The sequence below is a fragment of the Corvus kubaryi genome, unplaced genomic scaffold (assembly GCF_017639235.1).
Source record: "Corvus kubaryi isolate FWS band 111438036 unplaced genomic scaffold, C.kubaryi_AGA036_p1.0 37385, whole genome shotgun sequence".
NCBI lineage: Eukaryota > Metazoa > Chordata > Aves > Passeriformes > Corvidae > Corvus > Corvus kubaryi.
The window spans coordinates 28,220,039-28,244,337 of NW_024581127.1; the positions used below are offsets into that span (position 1 = coordinate 28,220,039).

A 24,299-nucleotide genomic window follows, 5' to 3' on the forward strand; every position below is an offset into this window, starting at 1 on the left:
CATATATATGCATTGTTTATATATATAAATTCATATTCATTTAAACATGAATGGCAACTGTCTGCTAGCTGAAGCAGGGAACATGTTGAAGCATCGTGCGGCTTGCCTGAGAGGCACATGTGTGTCAGCACATGGACAGGCCCAACACTGCCAGAGATTGTGTGCATTACACTGAAGCAGTGTTTTAAGCAGATTTTGAGGCAGCTGATACTGTAGCTTGCTCAAGGGGTGACTTATTAAGCTACAGCATTATTGAAAATGATGGAAATGTATATATAGTCAGTAAACTGAAAGAGAAAATATATTTGTGAGGTCTGAGATGCTCCAACCAGAGATAATAACACCCAGCAGAGAAATGTATTATATCAGAAAACAAATAAATTTTACAATTTTGAGAGATATCAAATGGTTTACCAAAAGGTGCTGGGATTAAGGAATTTTTTGAAATATAATTCATATACCAAACTGAAATAAAGGGGCAGCCTGCAGTGGGTGGGAATGACTGAGGGGGTTCAGGCATTGTTTAGTGACTCATCTTGGTCACAGTTTTAGTAAGCAGCAGTCATGAATGGCAGACTCCTCAGGAGAAAAAAAAGCAAAGCACTTTGCAAGAGACCTTTTATGTTGGCTCTAGGGAGCTTTCCTTCCTAAAAGCTGAAAGTGACCATGGTTTGGTATAAACTTCCAAAGTCTGTATGCAACATGGCAGTGCTTTACTTGCCCTCTGTTCACATCTTTATAAACAATCTCTTTTCTACTAATATGTTCATCTTCTGTCTGTGACCATTAATTCCCTGAATTAATGGCAACAAAAAAACCTGCCAGGAAAAAGTATTTTAAACAACTTTTTCACCATTTTTCAGCTTCCTTTGCCCTTCCTTTTGTGCTAGAAGACAGAGCCCATACCAGATAATTGACTTTTATCTCTATCAACTAACTGAGAAGAAAACATTAACTATAAATTTGCAAGGACTTCTAAAGGTATTTTAAAGATTAACTTCAAATAGGAGCTGCTGCTGGATTTTGAGTTCTTTGATGCTTCAAGACATTTAATACTACTACAATAAGAGCTTTGCAAAAAAATGGTGGTACAGTTTTTCAAAGCTGATTTTTTATGCTGCTCTACAGGGAAATGTCACATCTCTAAGCCTTGCTCAGAATAGCAGCAGCTAATCTTTACATTTTAGATAACATCATTCTGGTTATTTATGATCACATTTTAGCATGAAATACTTTTCTTTCATCATCAGTGGACTACCAAGATCACACTGTCAGCTCAGAAATAAAGGAGTGCTACATATGAGGTTTGAAAATAGAAAATATTAAGAAGATGCTTTGCTAAGTTCTTTTATTTGCTAAAACTAAAAAAAATTATAGGGTTGAGTTTTAGGTTTGTTGTTTGATTGTCTAAAGAAATATTCCTGGACATAAATCCCAAAATGTCCATATTCTCCTGCCCTGATATGTAGCTTTAGGAAACGCCTCGAATTCCAATAGCTAGTGAAGAAAAGAGAGATGTATTACACAGAGAGTGAACATTATGTCCTCTACATGCTGCAGAACCCAGCCACTCTGCAGACAATTGCCACATGCAATTAAATTAAATCTAATAAGATGGTGTCACACACCTTTTTCTCAAATTTAATTTTAAATTCTGGGTGCAAAATCTGGGATTAACTTTAAATCACAATGCATAAAGAACAATAGTTAATTATTCAGAAATTGAAGGTCCATACATTTAATCTTACAAAAAGAATATCTTTCACTCAATCCACCTAGAATGAGGCAGGTTTTAAACTATTCCACTTCAGAATACTTTTGCAGGTTGTGAGATGGGAAGATGTGCTGCAGGACAGCTTTATTGGACTGAATGTACTCTTCAATTCTTACTGTTGAAGAGTTTTTTTTTTAATGTGCTCTGAATGAAACTTTCATATATATATTAAGTTGGCAACCATATAGAGATCTTTAGGTTAACTTTATAATAAGAAATTAAGCAATACAATGAAATGTTCCTGGACACCACTGTTGGATGCTGTTAAATTGACAGAGATTATGGGTCATTTGGGAGAACAGGCAGGAGTTAGCACATCTCAGGGACCATTTCCAAAGGCTGTTTTAGTGCAGCCACCCTGTTTTATGGAACAAGAAAGGTTAATAAAATGGAAAACAACTTGTGCTCAGCTTACAGGCTGCTGGGCTGGAAAGTACTCTTAAACACCCCAGATCAGGCTTTTGTAGAAGACAGACATTTACACTCAGGATTGGGATCCTGAAGAGCATTGCCTGGCTTCTGCCTAGTTCTTGCTCTCCCTAAACTCCTCCGGTGTTGTTTTTCTTAGTACCTTGGCTGATTCCCAAGCCTAAGATTTTTATCTTGACATATGTTAATAATCATTGGGAATACTGTAAGGCTTATCACAAATTTGGGTTGTTCAGTTCTTATTTGTTCCATATTTTTCCTAAAGTATATTTTGATAAAGATATGTCGCAGTGCATTGCTTTCCATCAAATTTAAACCTGCACATTGTGCAAAATGCATTTCATCCCTTGCTTCCTCTACTCACTCATACTTCATTCCCTCAAAAAGAAGATAAACAGCAGGAAAATTAATAGAATATTTAGGTGTTGGCTTCTTTTTGCTCTCCTGTGGAAGGAATGGAGGCTGTAACTTCTGGGAAAGCTTAGAAAGTTAGAGTGTATAACACTGTCCTACTCATCACAGCATCATTCCTCTCTTACTGCCTCAGTGTGGGAGGATTGAGAAATGCTGGTATTCCTCAGCCTAATGGTCTTGAGGGTAAAACCTTTAGGCAAGTCAACAAAGTCTAAAGGCAACTGTGCTTGGTACTTGCTTTAATAGAGCAGCCCCCTTGCTTTTTGTGATCAGAAATCAGCATGTTTGCCACCCAGAGCTTGAGAACCAGAAATGCTGTGGAGAAAACACCCTGCTTTTGATGGTTTTTATTCAATGCATTTGTTATTTTAAATCTAAAATTTTCACAGTTCTCTCTCCCTGTGCATTGTGTATGTATTCCTGAGACACCCAGTTGCTCAATTCCTCATTGAGGATATCAATCCTAAAGGTCTGAGGCCACTAAATCCTGGTTAAGATCTAGGTCCATGTGAAAGGATTCTTGTAAGTGGTCCATGACACAGATGAGTTAGTACTGGTGGTTAACCCAAATTTTCCTCATTTCTTTGAGCCTGTTGTTTTTTCTCTATAAACATAATAAGCTATTTCTCTGTAGTTTCATTTTTTACTGGTATTTATTCCCTTTCTTTATTTTGGGTTTGACTACTCAAGTACACTGGAGCTGTCAGGTCCCTTCAGAACTGCACATGTGTCTAAAATAATGGCATCTGGTTTGTTCCTTCAATTCAAAAATGCAATATAATTTGAGTATTACTGAATAGAATGTTGCACATGTTCTTTAAGAGTGCTAGGCAGTGTCAGATGTGGGCTTTCTTTAATCAGGTTCTGCATATGGTTTATTAAATTGTGAAAGGTCATATGCTCAAGAGGGTAAAAAGGCAGTTGGTATTTTAAAAGTAATTGTTGTCACATCTTCTAATTGCAAGGACAAAGGGAAAGGTTGAAGAAAATGTTTACCTGTTGACCATGATAAAACACAGCTAAAAGGAACATTGCCATGAGTAGTAAAGATGCCTCTTTTGTGCCCAGGAAGTCTGTGCTGGAAAAAAAAATCCAAAGTAAAATACAGTTATTGATTTGTCAATATTGTAATTGTTCAGAAATTTCATTTCATAAGTGGTAGATTTTGTTGTGCTTTAAAATATCCCCTGTATTTGAAAACGTAATTTAGCAGTAATTAGTTAAGAGAACAGGAGTGTAATTGGAGAGCTCCCTGTTTGGTGACACATCTTAAGTAACTAAATTGTAGCCTACAGGAGGTACACAGGAGGTGAGGAGCTTTCACTTTCAAGCGTGATATGCAAGCTGTGTGTCAGTCAGTCTCTTCCTGGGAGCTTGGTAAACAGCCCCTGTGGAGTGCAGGCGGTGGCATCTTGAGGGGGAAAGGTTGAGGGAGAGCTGACAAAGGGAAACTTCCAGGCTGTGAAAGTAAAAGCCCAGTGAATAAGGCTAGAGATAAAGGATGAACTCCAAGGCAGGAGCTGAAATTAAACATTCCCATATTGTGAGAAGGGTTTGGAGATGACAGGAACGAAGTGTGGATTAAAAGAAGATCAAAAAAATGGCAAACAGTATCTAGGACTGGCTTTACTGAGCTACAAAGTGGAGACCAGAGAGGCCTGTGACAAGGGAGGTAAAGGAAACCCTTGCAGAACACAGGAAGCAAAGATGAGCCAAGCAGGTACTGGCTGTATGAAATCACTGAGGTGCTCTGTATGGAGCGTGAAGAAAATGTGACAAAATAAGGTGAAAGGGGTTCAAAGCAGTAACAGGGTTTCAAATATGAAGAAATTACTGTTATGTGAAAAGATGAATAAAAACTGATGAAAGTATCTTTGTATGCCAGGGTTTTTTTAAAAAACATATTTCCCAGGGAGAAGACAAAAGAAATTGGGGAACTGATAGAGCCAAACTTATAGTAAAACAAAAGAGAGAAAAAATTAAATTTGGAGATGAATTGAACAGGTATACTTGTCAATTATTTTGTTTAAGGGAGATGAGAAAAGGAAGTTGTTATGTGATGATAAAACCTTGAAAATTTGAAAAAAAAATAATAAATGAGTAAATGAAGACCAGAAGTTGGAAGAGATTTTGGGACAATCTTTAGTCTACCTTGAGATCTAAGAACAAAGCAAAGTCCAGACACTCGATCTGTTTTCTGTAGTAATTTTTAAAGAAGTATTGGATGATATTTGTCAGAGAAGGACTCCCATGACATAGAAATTGGAGAAAGAAAGAGCAGAACTTGCTGGAGACTAAACCAAAAGGAAACTTTCTTGTGAGAGAGATAACTGAACTGACTTTGTGGTCTTGATGAATTTACTGTGCTGGAAATATGCTGCTATGGGCTGAGTCATCAATACAGAGCAAGAGCAAGCAGGAAGCATCCTTGTCATCTGCAAATATGCTGGAATTAAGATGTTTCCTATTTTGAAGTTGCCTGAAATACAACCTTCAAAAGAATGCATTCCAAAAGGACCCCTTGTACACTGGCTAAAGGCAAGAGCCTTAAAGGTCTTAGTTATGAACTCATCTGTTATTGCATATTGTGGTGTTGTAGGTATAGCCACCATAGCTGGATGAGTTTTGTAGGGAGTTGCAAACCCTTTTATTCAGCTGGTTTATATAGCGAGAAACCAAAAAAAAATTCAGGGTACACAGTCTTGAACTTTATTCTCCTTAATATCAGAGCTCAAGTTCATACCCTTGTCGTGAGAGAGGAGCATCTCAGCTGATTTCCCTATGTCCTGGGCTATTGGCTACTCCAGAGATTATTCCTGTTTCTTTCTTGCTTTTCTGTGATAACAGTCACAAAAGAGTTTCACTGACATGGGGAATAGAGGCTACTCTGGATTCTTCAAAATTGTCACACAAAAGAGAATCTTTGCTATGCCTGGTTAGTGACAATTATCATGATTTCTACTTCTAGTTACTTAGCCAAAGTATTGCTTATTGCCATTTATCAGATTTCTTGGGGTCTGCTCTGAATATATGATACATCTGTAGGATGGTAACTAGTATTAGAAAAAGGAATTACACCCCAAATCTCTGGTACCTTGCTACTGTAGGGAGCGAGTAAGGAAAGATATGCATGCAGAGCCTTGCTATGTGTAAGGAGTGGCTGTTGTGAGAATTAATTGTACTTCAAATCCATGCTTTTCTCTGACTCTGAACATCTTCATCTGGCATGCACTTACAAGCACAAGCAACTGCAATGCCACATTGGTCAAGATTTAAAGACTGAAGAGGTGTTTTCCTGAATGAGCTAATTTACTGCTCCTCTAGATTCAGTTTTTGCAACACTCATAGCATCTCTGACTCTGCAAATTAGTGTGGCTCTTCTGTCCTTCTCTTCAGTTCCTCTTGCTGGGAAGGAAGCCTGGGAGATGCAGGAGGAGGAGTGTGTCCTTCAAACACTCTCCTAAAAAACAGGATCACTCCCGTGTTTCTTATATATTTCACAACTTCACATTATTTATTTGGATTTTATTCTAAAAAATCAATTGTCTACTCCTGTTTTCTTAAATTGGGGGGAATTTTTCGATGGATATCTCTGGAGCTTTCAAGAATAGAAACATTCAAGGTATGTGCATTGCAATGCATATTTTTAGTCAACATTGATAGACTATAGGAGACATAAAAAACAAACCCTGCCCAATATTTAAACGTCCTCACAAAATGAACACTTTAATAAAAAGGCTTGAGAAAGAAACACATTATAAATAACTTTTAATTAGTCATTGCCTGTAGCAAATATCACTCCATATTTAACTGTGGTGCTATCCAATACACTTATCCTCTGGCAAGACTTGAACCATCACCTTAAGAAAAAGCAGTTTCTGAAGGGGGCTGTGAACACTTACTCTCCATTGTGGTTAAAGTTGTCATATTGCAGAAAAAGGGAAGCATAAATGGTCTCAGTCAGCAGAGAGTAGATTGCAATCATGATGAGAAGTACTGCCAGCTTCAGGACAGAGTTGAGACGAAGAAAAACTGCACAAGTCACCATTGCCAGCACACCAGTGAAGACAAAATACTGAACAGAAAACAGCACTGGTTAATTTTGGGGATCAGAGATAAGCATCTATGTAAATAATCAAGTGACCAGGAGTATAGAAAGATTGCTTTGGATTTCAGTGCTCAGCTAAGTCCTCTTAGGGTCCAGGGCACTTTGAAAATAAGCATTTTGCTAAAATAGAATGTGAAATTACAAATTCTCTATTTTTCATGGCACCTCCACATCAACAGAAATCTTTTTCTGTGTCTTTATGGCATTTTCCTTGCATTATGAGGGAAATGGCATCCTCTGTAATTAAAGGAGGAAAGGAAGAGATGCTGCACGCCGTAGTTTGCTAATAAAAAGTTAACTGGGAGAAAAGAATTTATATTCCTTTGGATTCTGAATTTCCACAAGACTCACATTAATCAGGATGGAAGAATAATTTTTCTGCTTTAATTTTTCCCATGCTATTGAAGAAAGGATAAAGCCACAGGTTTGGGCATTTTTTTTTTTTTTTTTTTTTTTTTTTTTTAATTTTTAATATTGCTGGTCTAGCTTGGTTACATTACTCTCTTTAAATGTGATGCCTGGAAGTTTTATTCGTATCTCATTTTCTAATCTCTTCATTGTCTCATTTTTCTCAATGATTAGTCATCTGCCAAATGCAATCCATGCAGCTGATACTGGATAGAGAGAGACAATCACGGTCATGAGCTCTTCAGATTTAAAATAGCAACATCAACACCCACAGTCCAAATGTAGTTTAAATTAACTCTGATCACACAGCTTTAGGAGTGATCGTATTCATTTTTCTGAGTACAGTTTTTCTTTAGTATAGCTTCTCTGTAGGAAAGTCTGCATCCCTGCTGTTTAGAGCATACTGCTGGCAGTATCATGACACTGCCATATGACTTTCTAAGCAACATACTTCTCTTATCTACACATGACCAACACACTGATTTTGTTGCCTGCTTGCTCATCTTAGAGAGGATTTCTATCTTTTTTTTCTCCAAAAGCAAACGTAAAATAACCAATCTGACTGCTGGTTTTGCCATGTGAGAAATTTTGCTCTCCATTAGATTCATACAAATTAGGTAATATGTTTTATTGCGCTAGGTTCATTGAATCATTGCTGGATGTGTTTTCAGCATAAAGACTCTATACAAAGTTCAAAAGTTCAATCTAGATTGCAATGCCCCATTAGATCGTAAGGTTAATTCCTTCTGTAACCAGCCTCTGCTTTTTCTATCAGCCTGTGGTTAGATGGAAATGTTCCCTTCTTCACAGTGTTGAGCCTCTGACTCCACGGTAGTGGTTTCCATATAACCTTTGTGGATCCACACTTCAGATTCAAAAGTACCCTCAGAAATACCTCAGGACAGGAACAGATGTCCGTAAAAGAAGCAGAGGAATTGAAGGTCTGGTTCTTCAGGGCTATTGGTTTGTCAAAATCACACCATAGCTGTGAAGAAATAAAACAAAATCAGGGCTATATTGTGCACTGGTGACTAATTGCTTGTCTGCTTGGCTGGGTTCAGGGGTGGGACTGGCTGACCTGCTGCTCTCCTTGCCAGCTTCCCAGCTGGCACCAAGGACTGAATAAATGGACAGTAAGAAGACATACTGTGGAGATTGAATCCAAAAAGGGGAGCTATTTGTGCTGCAGACATTCAGCATCTTAACAGCCTCCCTATGCTCTCTTGTCAGAGCGGAAAGATGAGCTCCTCCGGGATTTCCAGAGGACTGATGTTGGACTCTTAAGAATTACCTCTCGAAATGCTTAGATTTTGCTAAAAAATATAGAGAAAATTATTTAACTGGGAGCATAAAATCAGATTGCATATGTGCCCTTTCTGCAAGCTGTTTTCATCTGCTATGGATGGTGTTATCCTTCTGGGTATGGGACATCTATCCTTAATTTCCATGACATCACACAGAACTGGTTGTACCAAAACATAATGTGGTCCCAGAACAGCAAGTGTGGTGCTTAGAATGGAAGGGAATGAAAATTCATTCTTGAAACAGTAGTTCTGATAATGTAATATTGCCTTTTGCTGTTATGACCTGCATTCATTTTAATGGTATTTCCAACCAAGAGTATTAGATATAAAGAAAAAAGCAGTGTCGAGTTGCAATATATTATGGTCTTAGAATGCAGGAAAAGAATCATTAATTGTTTCATATTTTGACACTTCAAGTAGATTGAGTCTCCTGTTATATATATTAATTTACTCTGATTTTTTATAATAGGTCATTTCATCAACCTGATGTGTACAAGCTAGTTACAGGTCTTTTTTTCCAACAGAGTTAGAGAATTTGTTTAATGAAGCCCAATTTATTATCATTAAATTCTAATTAATTTTGAACTTGGGACTCTTTTGCTTGTTCTTTCAGCAATTCAGCCATCTCTGCAGTGCAGTTGTATTACCTGGCTGGCTGTGCAATCTTCTGTGACACCAGACAATTAATGGTACCTTCTGAAAGTTTATGAGGTGTACAGCACCTCTCTGCAGGGCAGAATCTCATAAGAAAAAGTACAGTGTTTTTTTAAAAGACTTTCAGGATCAGAAACTTAAATTTATAAAAATAAGAATGCACTTAAGACTCATAAGACTCACTTGTCCTGCTGGTGAAACCAAAGCTTTATGGCTTTTCTTAGAAAGCATCTGAGTCTTAGACCCCTCAAACTGGCTGCATTTGAACTCAGTGGACACATAAAGCTGCAAGGCTGAGATACATTAGCTGTTCTTAAATGCATGCAGGTCCCTCTGGAACAAACTATTTTTATGGGAGAACTTTGACATACAAAATAACGAGATTATATGAATGTTGTGATTTCCTATAGAGGCCAGGGCTCAGTGACTCAAGTCATTGTCCATCTAAATATATGACAATACATATAACGGTTTACTGCTTTATTGAAAACCACTGGTGTGACAGCAAAAAGTAATAATTTTCTTTTGATTGTTTTTGGATTAGCCAACCCAGAAGATTGCAGAAGACACAATCTTAACAAAACAATGCAGAAGAAGTCAGAGGAGATAACAAATTGGGCATGGATAGCTTGTTTCAAGATCAAGACTAATTCTACCAAAATCTTTCCTGAAAGGTATTAGTTAGACATGATTTTAAAACCTCTAAATTCTAAAACACTGCTTAGTGTTTTATATTGTAATGCACCACTGTCCTTTTCTTCAGGAAGTTTTCAGCCCAATGGAACTCCAGACATTTACTGTATATTTTTCTGTAATGATAGAAATGAGTGGCTGCATTTTTCTTTCTCTGACTTACTCTCCTATCAGTGATACTTTTGATCTATCAGTGAGACATTTACCACATTCTTGGCTCAGGCTTCAGCACCTGTCAGGTTGTCTGACATTATAATCTGCCTAAATTATGCAAAGCTCTCTCATGTTGCTGAATACATCAGGATAATCAGGGTTCTCCTGGAGTTTTAAAAATTATTATTTTAGTAATTTTTAAATTTTTCTTCGTAATCTAAATAATAATATAACTGTAAGATGATCTGAGAATTTGAGAGGAAGAATTTAATATCCATAAGCATTTTTAGGATTGACAGTCTTTAAGAAAGTATTTCAGCAAGTCAGAAAATTACAAATGGTCTTCAAAGGGTGGATATGTCGAGCAGAAAGTAAAAAAAAGGTCTTAAAAATAGATGATACTCATAAGGGAGAAATAATTAGATATTTTAGAAATACATAGATTAAGCAATGGATTGAATTTCCTGAAGCTGTGATGCTTTGCCTTTTTTATGTTATCTAAATCACAGCTGGCTTATAGACACACTTAGCAAGTCCTGTAGCAAGCTTAATAACTCATAAATCATCTTTTCCTGTGTAATGTTCCTTGGTTCCCTATAAGCTTACAATATTGATGATGGCTCCAAGAAAATTAATGAGAATGGATGCAAATATAATGACATTCCTTGCCAGGTAGGTCTCATTAATCCAGCAGCAAGTTTTCCGGAGCATTAAGGGTAAACATTTGTAATCCTCTGCCGTAGTGATCAGCACAAGAGTGGAGTGCAGCATAATCAGGATAGAAAACTGAATGACCATTGGTATCACTCTGGGGAAAAAAAAGAGAGAATCCAGCATTAAATCTCAGTACAATGCCACAGCTAACAAAAATAAAATGTGTAAACAGGTAAGGCTAGGAAATTCGGTTGTCATAAATCTGAGACAGTCAGTCTTAGATAAAAGCCCAGAAAGAGCAAAGTTTTGCCCCTGTCCCATAGTTCTGTCGTTGCTTCCCATGGTTCCTTGCTGGGAAACTGAAAAAAGCCAGGGAAATAAATAATTTCCAGTGCCTCTATTTGTCTATGTAGAGTCCAAATGGCAGGAGTGTCTCTTCTTTTGTGACTCAGTCATCCCTTAAGGTGTTTTTAGAGCAATTCTGTTGAACCTGTAGGATCCTGATGCCATGTGTATATGAATTGGTTCCCACTCAGACTGGTTTGGAGGTGTTTAGTAGAGTATTGTTTTGTATGCATCATCTCACAGGTGTCAAACTCATATTATACTGAGGCTTATAGACTCTAAAGTGAGTACAATAATGCAGCCTGTTTCCTGGAGTAAGTCAGGATAAAATAACTACAGAAATGCAAGATACCCCTCATTTTTGTTATTAGTGGGACAACTGCAGCTAATAATCGGTTTCTAAAAAAGCAAAAGAACTGACCTACTGTTTTCATGGAAGTCTTTTAAAATAAAACATATGAAAAAGTGTTCCATAATCTAAATGTTTAAATGAAAATTTGTCTGGTGTACCCCATAAACTTTGTTCTTGCAAATGTGATCTTTAGTCAAATATTGATAAGTGCATACACAGAATAAGTAGTTCAATTTCTTTGACCATACCATTAAAACCCATAATTTCTTTTAGCCTAATTTTAATATTATATTGTTTAAATTTATTCCTTTTTCTTGCTTAAACATGGGACCTGAAGTCAATCAAGTAACCTATGTGGTTGGAAAATGCAGCAAATTGGTTTATTTCACTGAGGAGTGAAATACTACTTTACTTCACAAGTCAAGTTTTTTGGGTCCCCATTTGTGCCAGTCATTGACTTTCTTTGTCTCTTTTCCCAAAGATCATACCCATGCAAAATAAAAGTAACTCCACTGCTTCTTTAACCTCTCCCCTCCTCACTCCATTTTCCCTTGCCTTTTTACTATAAGGAGAATAACTAAACTTGAAGATTTGAATTAGGTAATTAAAATTTCTAGTAACCCAGCTCTATAAAGTCTCACCATAGTGTAATAGGTATGCAGACAAGGAGAAAAGGAAACCACACTGATACAATGGCAGAAGAGGATACATGGACATAGCAGGACAAGCTTGAGAATAAGTCTGTCTGTGTTGGAGCTGTCATTTCTCAGCTCTGACCATGTTTACAGCTAATGGATAGAGTTCAAAGTATTTGCATTAAGGAAATACCAAAGATGCACTGGGTATTTTATGTGAAAATTGAGTATATCTTACTCACAGTACTGATGTTAGTAGAAATTGCCTTGAGAAAATGGGATAAACCAAACTGCTTATATTCAAAAGGAAGAGTTAGGGGTTTTTTAAGTAGTCTTAAGACAGAGTATATGTGGGGAAATGTTGGTCATGTTGGGGGAAAAGACATAAAAACATGGGAGGCACATGTGTCAAGATGAAAGAGATTTAGGTGCAGAACTGTACTCCTGTATGCTTTAGTCTGCTTAATTTTGAACATTGTCTTCACCCGAATGTTTGGATTTTTTATGACCTAATTCAGCCGTTACTATTGAGATTCATGTACATTAAATCTGGTGGTGTTTTAAAGACAGCATTTGCTTGAAAAATATTCATTTTTGATCATCCAAACACACAATGACTCCTTTAATGTAACAGGACAGAATAACATGCAATTTGCTTCAAACTTTCTTCTCTATCACCTACTAAAATTAATCAAGCTAACAGAGAAAAATGATTAAGGTATAAGATTTTTAAAACAAAATTTCAACCTCTGAATAATTTACAGTAATGCAGCTGTTACTCTCAGAACCTCAAAATAAATGAGATTTGCAATGTAGGAGTCCAGAAAAGAAGTTGGGTTAAAAAGATAGCAAACGGGAAACCATTTTATCACTAATAGAGAGTTTTACTTTTGGAACATGTCTGACCTGCTATAAGTAAGATAGATATATATATATATATATACATAAAAAGATTTTTTTTCATAGTACTAAACTACATTTTAAAACATATTAGAATGAAATGTGAAAAATATGAAAATGGAAGTTCTGTTCCCAAATTAATTGAAACAAGAAGAATTACATGTTAACTTTCATTGAGAGCTTCTGTGTAGCAATAGCTTTGACACTGTTCTGATGATATACCATTGGTATGAAAAGTTATCTTCACTTGGGTCAGCATTTCACTCCAACAAGGTTTGTCAGAGTTTAGTATCTGAGTTGAAGACACTGGATCTTCCCCCAAAAAGTCCCATGCTCTCCAGCAGCTTACCCAGAAGGTAAAGCTTGCTTTTGAAAGAAGGAACAACGTAGCCAGTAAAAACAAACTGTATTATGAAGGGAAGAGTGAATAATAAAGAAACAAAATTTGGAGCAGGAGAAATAGATTTCATCCTGTGTGAGTGAAAGTTTTGTGGGAAGAGTCTCTGGACTTGCTGGAAGTCCCAATGCTAAGAAGAGACACAATTCAATGATGTCTTGAGAGTTGCTTCTGACTATGAAAATACAAAGGAATCACAGAATGGTTTGACTTGAAAGAAACCTTCAAGATCATCAAGTTCCAACACCCCTGGCACGGGCAAAGACATTTTCTACTAGACCAGATTGCTCAAAGCCCCATTAAACCTGGCCTTGAACATTTCCAGGGACAGGGCATCCACAACCTTTCTAGGAAACTTGTTTCAGTTCCTCACCACTATCACAGTAAAGAATTTCTTCCGAATATCTAATCTCAACCTACTCTTTTTCAGTTTGAACACCTTCTGCCTTGTCCTATCACTACATGCCGTTGTAAAAAGCCCCTCTCCACTTTTCTTGTAGGTGCTGGAAGGTCCTATAAGGTCTCTCAGAAATCTACTCTGGGCTGTAGAACCCCAAATCTCTCAGCCTGTCTTCATAGGAGAGGTGCTGGAGCCCTCTGAAAAATGGGGGAAGGACAGTCAATAAGCTGCACAACATGTCCATGGAGAACTACTCAAGGGAGTGAGGAGGGCTCATCACCTGTGTAGTTTTGGATACAATTCATCTCACTGCATAGCAGTCTCTTAGATTTATGCAGGTAGAAGGCACCTTGAGATTCAGATTGACCCATTCTCCAGTAGCTATACTTTGATCCCGGGTTCTGGACACTGACAGAGAGTCATGTAAGATTAATTCCTTCTGTTTCCCACAGTACAGCAGTATTCTGCAACAGCCTTCTTGCATTGCAAAGCCAAGTGGCTGTGATCCGATTTGGAACGGATAGTTTCTAACTATATCCCAGATATATATAGATAGTCTATATATGCAGGTGTAGCCTACCAGTTCTGCTGACCTAGCCTGACCCAGCTCTGAAAAAAACCAGATTAAAGCCTTCAGAAAGATTAGGATCAAGCCTCAAGAGGTCATGCCTGAGGACACTAAACATTAGTTCTTATTTTGGACTGCCAAACTTTACATGTAAGATCCATGCTATTAAGGTACTATAAAGGAGCATCTACAGACCTAAGTCTGGGATATAAACCCAAAATTGCAGCATAACCTGCTTAGGTGCCTGAGAAACTGAGACCTTGTATTTGTTCACAATAAATTTATAGGCAACAAAAACTCTTCCAGTGTAGCTGTTCAATTGAAGATTGATGTTCTTGTCTCTTGCCTAAGCCTGCTTGATCATAACAAAACTGAAGCTGGCACAGTATGACCTCTCAGATGAACAATCCAATATCTGTGCTAAGATTTTGATGGGAGTATGCTGATAGGATCAAGTACAGTAAAATACATAGACAAGGTTAGAGGGATAACAACAAAAAACTGTAATAATTTTCTCTCCATGAACTCCTCTCAGAACTAGGACACCTGGCTGGGATCATTCCTTCATTCAAGAAGAGATTCAAGACCAATTTATTTTCTTTTTAGGGGTTCCCTTACTGCCAAGATCACATGAAGTTTAAAAAGAGCTTTTGCTTTCCCTCTTCCTCACGTACAGTCCCAAATCAACTGACTTGAGCCAAAAGAAAAACTTATGTAAAACAGAAGATGCAGGTGTTTAAATTAACAACAATTTGAAATCTGCTTTTCTCCCTCACAAGAACAACCCCGTGAAAAATGGGCAGAAATAAGAATAGTTCAGCAGTCTACTCTAGTATGACCTACTGTTCATGTGAGCATATACAAAGTTCATTGCAGGAAATTAATGAAACTCCCAGGTCTCTCAGATGGAGACGATGAATCACTGCAAGGGTGGCAATGTAATACAATGGATTCATAGAGGATAATTATGGTAAAAATATGGCATTAATTTATGTCACTTAGAGTAATTTCCCCTACTCCATATTTCAAAGAATGAAAATTATTGCAAAGATTTTTAAAGTCAGAGGTGCATCTGCCCTGTCAGGAAAAAAAATATGAATGGATCAAATATTTATCCTTAGAGAGATAGATATAAACTGAGATAAAATTTTGAAACTTCCATACACATTAGGCTTGAAATATGATTTCCTTCTTTAACACGCAGACTAAGGTGAGCTCTCTGGGAAACTCTCCAGAGAACCTTAGTAATATATGTTCTATGACAATTTAAATAGCATTTTCACCAAATTTTCAGAAATCACCAAAAGACTCAGCTCAAAAAATATTCACACATCTACTTAAGCAAAAAAAGATTTCATCCTTGTTCAATAGAAATATGAAGCATTCACCAAAAACCTCTTATATGTGTTTTTAGGAAACGAGTAAGTTACCATGAGGACTGAGTTATAGTTTGTTAGTGGTTTCATGGAAATTATTTCCATGGTTTTCCACCCTAGTATTTTACTTCTCTGATATTTACCAGAGGCGTAACAAATGAATATGCAGTTATCTCAAAGATTCTCTGAATCCAAATCCTATCTAAATTTGTGATAGTTGGTTCAATTGCTCATGCCTTGAATTGCTTTCAGAACTGGAAGTTAGGAAATTTGAACTTCCAGATTATTTTCTCATTCAATATGTTTAAGCATATTGAAACCTTCTCACTCAAAATCCCTATCCTGTTATTTTAGGGTTGCTCATCTGTTGACAGGCATGCTTTTTTAAAAACTGAAACACATTTTTTGAAGCAGAGTATCAGAACTTGAAAAAACAAGACCAAAATTTGTCTCCTTAAGCCTTGACAGTGATCTTCAGCTCCTGACAGAACATAAGAACTGCCATAAACACCCATGTGTCTCCAAAACTTCTCTCACAAAAGGGATAGTGGTAAAAATCCTTTCCCGAAATATCTCCCCAGGTTCCAGCAATTAACCTTTCAGGGCATTCTTGAAGCCAAGGCCATATTTTTTAAAAAAACCTCTGCCAATCTTTTCTTGTTGGAATTTATCTAATCTTCGTTTTCCTATTTGTATTTTCAGCCTCTTCAACATTCAGTGACAAAAAGGTCCTCAGGGAAAAACACAAGGCTACCAGCAAGATGAGAAACTAGGAGGTGAGACAGCTGCAGGCAATGCGTTAGTGTGACTCCTTCCCCCTCTTTCCAATGGAACTAGACACCCTCGCAAGAGTTAACAGAGATGAATCTGTGCAGATAGAAAAAAAATGTTGTTTTTATTTTTTCTTTATTTTTTTTCTGGTATGGCAGTGATTGATATAGCAGCAGAAATCTTTTTGGAAAACAGGTTCTGTTAATAAGATCCATAAATCTTCTTGTACATATTGAGGAAAAAAATAACAAACAAACACACAAGCAAAAAAAAAACATCTACCAGACGTGAAGAACTTTAAATGTGTATTGGGAAAAGAGCTTTTCGAAAGCAAGCAAGCTTACTAGGGGCAATATAGCACATAAGGAACAACAGAAGGTCACATAATACTCTGGGAAATTTCTCAGCTGAGAATTACAAAACGTATGAGACATCACTGTGACAGAATGTAGTTGCCTGCCTGTACCTAAGCACCAGTTTGGTGCTCTTAGACATCAATGTGGTAACTCATGTCTTCCATGATCATCCAGAGATGATCCAAGAAATCTTGCTGCACTACTATAACACAACAAATGTCTTATTTCTTGTAGAAATAATGTATTTTCAAAGTTACTCTACAGTCAGCCATAAGTTAAGGTTCATCAGAGTGTTAGAAACTACCTGAAAAATATGTTCATCTCTGGGCACTTCTGTTTTAACACTTGCTCTGTCAAAGACCAAACGGCACCTGAGGCTTGTAATAGTGGCAGTCCTGTTGTAGAAAACTGACCTCAGTCCTTTCACACACTCTTGTGATTCCATTATTGAATTGTACACAAAAATGCCAAATGAGAGGTTTCAGGCTGTGAAATGTGGACACCGAGGTCTCGTCTATGTCACACTGTAATTACCTTGATAGGAATAGCCCCAAAAAAGAGCAGAAGTGAAAACAGATCTACCAGATCACCTCTGTGCTTATTAATGGCCTGAGACCACTTTTCCCAGCTGGGCAAATCACATTGTCAGCAACAAAGCCAACAGTAAAATTCTCTTACAAAGCATTTATGAAACAAAACCAAGAGAATCACTGATACCCAAGGTGATTACCAATCAAAGAGGCACAGCTATTGTTCTGGATCATGTTTCGCCAGGACACACTGTGGCAAATTTTTGTAACACAAAATTTCCACTTAACTCAGTGGTAGTTCTACTTGAAAACATAACAACATAGCATCAGTACATGCTGCTGTCTCACTTGAAAACATGTAGCTGCAGATAATGTGGTAAAAAAGTAGTTAATATTGCAAAAAAAAGTGAACAAATATTTTCAAACACTTCTGGGGAACAAGCAGATTTTATTGGTTCATTGCTCATCGATCCTAGAAATGTTATTCCACTGTGTCCCCAAGAGTGCCTTCAGATATATAGAGATATATTTCTGTATTTACCTGGAAGAAGGGAGCAAGCTTTGGATAGCGGTGATAAATACAAGAACAATAAATGCACACACCAAGTTTGATTTGAATACTTCATCCCGCATTTGAGAATACTAGAATAAAAAAAACACACACAGAAAAGTAAATTAGCTCTTAACACATGCAGTAGTTTCATTAAGTCTGACGCACATAGGAGACATGGAGAAAATTAGCACAGTGCATTAATAAATCAATAAACCTGAATTTCTGTTTTAAATTCAAACACAACAAATAAATTAATAATAACATGGTAAAATATTTTAACCAAAAAATTTAACCAAGAAAATATTTTAACCAAGATAATACAATGTTGTTCTGCTTGGTTCAAAATTATTTGTTTTGAAAATCCTGAGGTAGATACCAGGAGCTCCTGCTGCTGAGTAGAATACCAAACACTTAATTGTTTAATAAAATACCTAATAACCAGAGGAACCATGAGTTTCCTCACATGAAGACAAGCACTGGTGTAATCTGTGACTCTGCATTCATGACGGCACAGGTGTGTCTCCATGATGGCTAAATTGAGGCTACTGTTATTTTTTCTATTTTTCTTTAAAAAAAATTACATAGAACATTCTGTGACTATTTGGGATGCTGGGATGCTGGAACTCTGTATCCTAACTTATTCAGAGGCTGTGCAGAAACTTGGTGATATGGGCATTCTCAAAATGTAAAAGACTATTTGAGGAACATTATTATAAGGATGTATTGAGAAAATATTATTCTCCAGCATATCAAACCACTGAGAAAGCTGTTCCCTCTTTGTGGGAATTGCCAAGAAAAAGAGTAACAGATATATCAACAGACCATGGTGGATCAGTTAAAGTGGAAATATTAACCAAGTCCTCAGCTAATATTTATTATTGTTAATTCAATTAAACTGCACTGTTTACTGTAGATGAAGATTAGTCCATAGGAATACTTTTTATAATTCTCTATATCCTATATGGATACCACCAAATTTTCTTTATCTTATAAGAAATCCTGCAGAGACTTGCCCCAGTCATTTTTCTTCCTCTAAACAATAACTTCTTTTTGTTTAAACCTTTGCAGTTTTAAAGGGGCTGAAAAAAAGGATAACAGAATCAAAGCAATATCAGATATCAGAATGTCTCTCCAGAAATTTGGAAATAGGGCAAACAGCAATTATAAATGCCTAGAAAGCACTATAACAGAAAAAAAAATGTTAAGAAATATGTCAAGAACATACACTAAGACAGATCATCTATGAACTGGATTTCATAGCTAATTTGGTCTTGAAGAGAGATCCTATCTAGACTTGGCCTATATACCCTACATGGACCTTTGTTTGGGACATCATCTCAGCTATAGACATCTGGTCAAAACAGTCTCAAGCTCCCAGATGGAAAAAAGGTTTCTCACTTCCCTGCTCCTGTTTGTTGTGAGTAAGAGATAGGGTTTATTTGTTGGTGTCCCTCATTTTGACTCCTCCTCTCCTGTGATTATACTTTGTGTCTGCTGTTGACAGTATCACTTTGGCATGATTTTTGATAGTGCTCACAGGCAAATCCACTTCATTTTGCTGCTGGAAGCCCAGAGGCACTGACCCTGATTTCATGTGCAAGGAAACAGAACTGCATCAGTCTGCATAAATAATGGACCAGGGCTTTTTTTCAAATAGGGAAAAAGAAAGGTATGTTCCTTAAAATATAACAAGAAATCCCAACTGTTCCATAGGGAAATTAAGGCAAACTAGATAAATGAAACACCAACATAGAAAGGCCTGCTGTGTTTAGCATTATGTCAAAAGGATGGATGCTGTGTTCTAATCAGTAACAATATTGTGATGAGGAATTGTTGACATCCCTAGGCAGCACTGACATAAATGATAAATGTAGCAGTTCTGTAGCAGTCTACCCCTTAATGACTTGGAGAAGTAATTGAAGGACTGACTAAGCCTCAAGGCCCTTCAAAAAGCATGGCTCCCCATGTAGCCAACCAGAGCTGTGTAGAGTGGTTGGAAGAATCTTGATATGACCTTGTCCGCAGTGCAAACCTTCATTGCAGCATCCCACAGACCCACCTGTGCTGGTGTGACCTGCTCATGGCACACTGAAGGCTCCCATGGGGCTTGGGCCATTTGCCTGCTGGGAGGGAACAGTTTATCCATGTGCTTGCCCAGCCAGCTGGGTGAAACTAAGGAAGGCCAGGTTTCGTAGTGCTGCTTATTCCTCACCTCTCTTTCCCAAGGCCTCTCTGAAAGGGGAGGACCAGGAATACAGCAGGCTTCACATGTTCCCCTAAAGAAAATATTTGTGCACTGAGGAGGAAGATTTTTGGTCTTACCCTCACTGATTCTCTTTGACTCAGATGGGACCTTATGGATGAAAAGGGAGACCAGGTTTTTTCTTCTTCAGAGTAATTGTGGAAAAGCTTTTGCAAGGAGAGGGACAGAAGAAGGTGTATCAAGAAGTCTAAGAGAGGAGAAGAAATTAACTCCTGAGAAGACCAAAGAGTAGACAGAGTTCCAGTGGCTGACCAATGATAGAAAAGTCGCTGAACAGGCATGGAGTTTGCCCAGCGTCTCTTGCAGGCCTCCTTGCAACTGGAAGTTTCTGGGTTGAAGGAAGGAGGTGACACCTGTGTCTGCTGGGATACAGCATGCAGGAAGAGCAAAATTGTTTCCCTACTCATTTAATTTCTATTTATCTTACCCATCAGAAATTCTGAAACAGAGAAACTCAGATATTTATGTCTAATATTTGAACTAAGAAAACGTGTACTTTCAAATTCAAAGCTCTTTTATATTTCCAGTGTACTTACCTCACAGAAAATATGTAAACGCTTCACTTCTAAGCCCAGCCAGATTTCTATTCCAAGTAAAAATATACAAGAAGACTTTGAATATCTTTATCCAAACCTTTACATTGGAAACTTTCTTTAATAAAACCCTATCAGCATGTAAAATTCCCTGCCCTGTACCTATGCTTTATGCTGTATAAAATTACATGGTATGAATATTATCAAGTTGCTGATATTTAGGTAGATCATCATGATGATATCTTTTAATTATTGGAATAATCTGAAGTGGTATCAGATTTTCCTGTGAACTATTATATATTTGGAAATTTTAGTATCTTTTCATGCTACCATCAGAAGTACTTTCCTGTGATGAGTTGCTCTATCTGCCTACATGCTACTTGTGTAAAGAACCTCTAGCAAAATTGAGGGTGAATTGTCTCTAAGTGATATATCAAGTGTTAATGAGTGAAATACATGTTAGTAATGACTAGTCAATTTGGGTAAATAATCTATAAAATATACCAGGTGGGGATCCTGCACAAATCCTATGGAAAAATGAAGTGTTGCAGAATTCATATGGAAATACACATACTGCCTCAGAGAGATAACCCCTTCTCTAATGTAACTGCTACTGCTTGCTGTGGAACACACATTTATTCTATCACCATAGATGGATAAAGAGCAATGAGATAAGAGAGGAGTGGGAAGAAGTTCCAGTGGCTTAAACTGCAGTGATATAGCAGTTACTTGAACCAGCGTAAACCAGGATCTGTGCTAGCTCCATGGTAGTTTTGTGCATGTTGATTCCAGAATTGTTTTTTTCTAATATTTTGAAATCTTAAAGGAAAAAGAACAGAAATTTCACTGCTAGTGTAAACCTGATGTCTGGAATTGTTTTATAGTGAAAAGATTCAAACCAACCCAGACTGTTTAAACAGAACTCCACTATGACATTTCAAATCCATTCATGTCACCCCATGATCCCACATCATGGTAGTCCTGTTATTAATGCAGGAGGAAAAAAATATAGTTTGTTGTTCATGTGGTTACTCACTTCTCTGTCATTTGAGGTACAGAACATTAACAGAATTCACACTGAACAAGGTAAAGGTAACACTTCTTGGCCAGCATCTCAGCTACGGGTGCTGTTTTTTCTGCCTCCTGTAAAGTCTGGGGTGAGAGGCACTTACAGATTACAGAAGTGAGTATTTAGCAGATGCCAGCTCTGCCTGAAAGTGTGATGGCTAAATGAGAGGGCACAGGATTTTACATGGGGGAGGTTACTTCAGAGCTCCCTCTGGCTTGAAGCAGTCGCTGTGCTGAGCAGAAGGGCAGTGTCAGCCAACGGGAGCAGCAGTGGGAGAGGGGAGGCCCACAGACATTGACTGTTGATTCTCTCAGCCATACCACGGGGAGCAGCCTAAGGTGTTGGTGTAGAAGGTTGTGTAAGCAGTTGCAAAATGTTAATGGCTAGGAAAAAACCCCATAATTCCAGACTGAAAGGTTAGGGGTGGGGGCAGCAGAGGGAAAAGGCTGCTGAAAGAGCTTTACGATACTCCAGTTAAAACCTGAGTTTGGTTTGTTTCCCAAAGGGACAGGAAGAAGAGAGAAAGTGGTAGTAACATAAGATAGCATGGGGGAAATAACTACTTTCTTCAGGAAAATGATTAAAATATTACTTTTTTCATTAATTCCTGTAGCCTATGGTTAAACTCTAAGGTTATAATGACAAACCTCTAATTACTGCACAGGCATGCAGAAGGGAAGGGACATTTTCCATGCTGCCCCACCAGAAAATTACTGCTGTCTACAACAAAGAGGACACTATGATTCATCTTTCCTTAATCCAAATAATTCCTTTGTATCCTGGTACATTCCCCGTCACTATCTGAGCACACTCATGATGTCCCAGCACCCTGAACAGAAGCAAGGAAGTTGCTGACCAGAGGCTATCCAGGTGTTGGAGGTGGATGTGCCAGAAAAAATAAAGCAGTGATGATATTTTTTAAAACTTTACTCCTGCATAATATGAGAAACCAGATTAATTTATGGAACAGAAAGAAGATTCGGTCAACTTTACTGAAAGGATTTTATGTTTCTATTGCCTGTGCCTACTGGTTGGGACTAAGACCTAAGGAAATATTGAATGAAAGCAACATTCTCCAAACACTGCAGCCCAGTTCTCCATTGGAAATGTCCTACTGGGAAGAAAATGTATCAAACCTGCTAAAATGTTAACTTTTAAATAGACTTTTTGTCATCCAGATGCAATTAAAACTTTATTAATATTTTAAATCTGACCTATGTAACGTGATGGATTAGAGCATGGTTCTTTTTTTAGTTCCTTAAATTGCACTTAAATTGAATTCTACACTTCCCTTATAGTTTTTCTTGTGGCAGATAATTGTGGAATATAAAGTAATAAGAAATTTTATATTTTGTATAGGGGATCGGATTCTGGGCAGTGTCCCTTTACACCAGACCGTGCTCAGGCCTTGTGTGATTAAAAAGCAATGTAAGATGAGGTGAACTATTGACAAGTTTGCTCATTCAGCAAGTTGTGACCAGGCTGTTTCCTCCTTTGAACAAAAAATTTCAGACTCTTTCACCTTATTTTTTTTTTCTTGTGTCTTGAAGAGATTAAAGATTATTCATGACTTTTAGGACTTTATGTAGTAATTCACATTATATTGGAGATCTTGAATTTCACATCCTCTGGTTCCCTGTCATCTTTGCATGATGACTGCACTGAAAGAAATATTTTAATATTTTATGTTTCAGCAGATAATTATTTGTGGATAATTTGGTTTTGGGAGTTCTAATTTGTGTCTCAGTGTAAATATCCTCAGGGGGAAATAGAATCTTGTACTTTTGTTTTAAGAAACATTTCTTATTTCTTCTACAAGATTAGTAGTGCAATAAGGGCTGAGATATACTTCAAGCAGAATTTTTCTTTTCCAGTTGTCTTGACAAAACTCTCACCAATGAGCCTTCCTGAGGTCTAGTCTCCCATAAGTTAAGTCAAAATGTCTGTTTTCCCCTGGAAGTTAAAGTGATGATGGAGAAGTGAGCCTCCATGCTTCCAATTCCTCACTGTTTTTATTTCCTTTCAGTCAAGTGCACATAGTATTGCAGACCTGCTGTTGCTGCACTGTAGTAGCATATGAAATTATCAATGAAAGTCAATGAAATTATTTGAGATCTGTGCAACCTCACCCTGTGCCATCAGCTTTCAAGGGATGTTCTCCCATTACCTTATCTTTTAAAACTTATAACTTACATCTGGATGTAGACTGAAATAGAAGTTAATGAGATAATTCTGCTGTTGAGAAGCAGCAAAGACATGAACAATATTTAGCTCTTAGAAACAGATTTTTTAAGAAGGATGTTTAAAACAGAGAGTTGAAAAATAACTATTGACTTGAAATAAACATTGCAGCTGCATAGAGGACATAAGAGGGATTCTATGATTAAATGGAAGGAACGTATCTATATAAATATAGATATATATTTTCTGAATAGAAATGTCAGTTTATTAATATGCTCAATCATCGTTAGTGCCAAAGTCACCTGTCATCTGACAGAAAACTGCTTGTACTCGATACCAAGTTCAACCCAGCCAGTGGCCGTTGTTTTCAGAAACTGAGTTTGTTCAATGTATGTATTTTCCAACAATGAAATGCAGTCATTTCAGCATTATAACACCTGCATCATGCCACTGTGTATTATGAACTCTAGCTCAGCCCC

The 24,299-nt window shown here is 37.3% G+C and overlaps 1 protein-coding gene across 2 annotated transcripts in view; it reads right to left on the bottom strand.

Annotated features, from left to right (window-relative positions):
• ADCY8 (adenylate cyclase 8) overlaps positions 1-24,299 on the bottom strand; it is a 121,902-nt gene that overhangs the window by 13,681 nt on the left and 83,922 nt on the right. For both annotated transcript variants that reach the window (XM_042035911.1, XM_042035910.1), the window contains 5 exons: positions 17,763-17,863; positions 10,544-10,745; positions 8,029-8,118; positions 6,520-6,692; positions 3,614-3,695 (listed from right to left, as the gene is read on the bottom strand). In XM_042035911.1, coding sequence (XP_041891845.1) covers positions 3,614-3,695; positions 6,520-6,692; positions 8,029-8,118; positions 10,544-10,745; positions 17,763-17,863 — 648 coding nt within the window. The remainder of the gene's footprint in view (positions 1-3,613; positions 3,696-6,519; positions 6,693-8,028; positions 8,119-10,543; positions 10,746-17,762; positions 17,864-24,299) is intronic.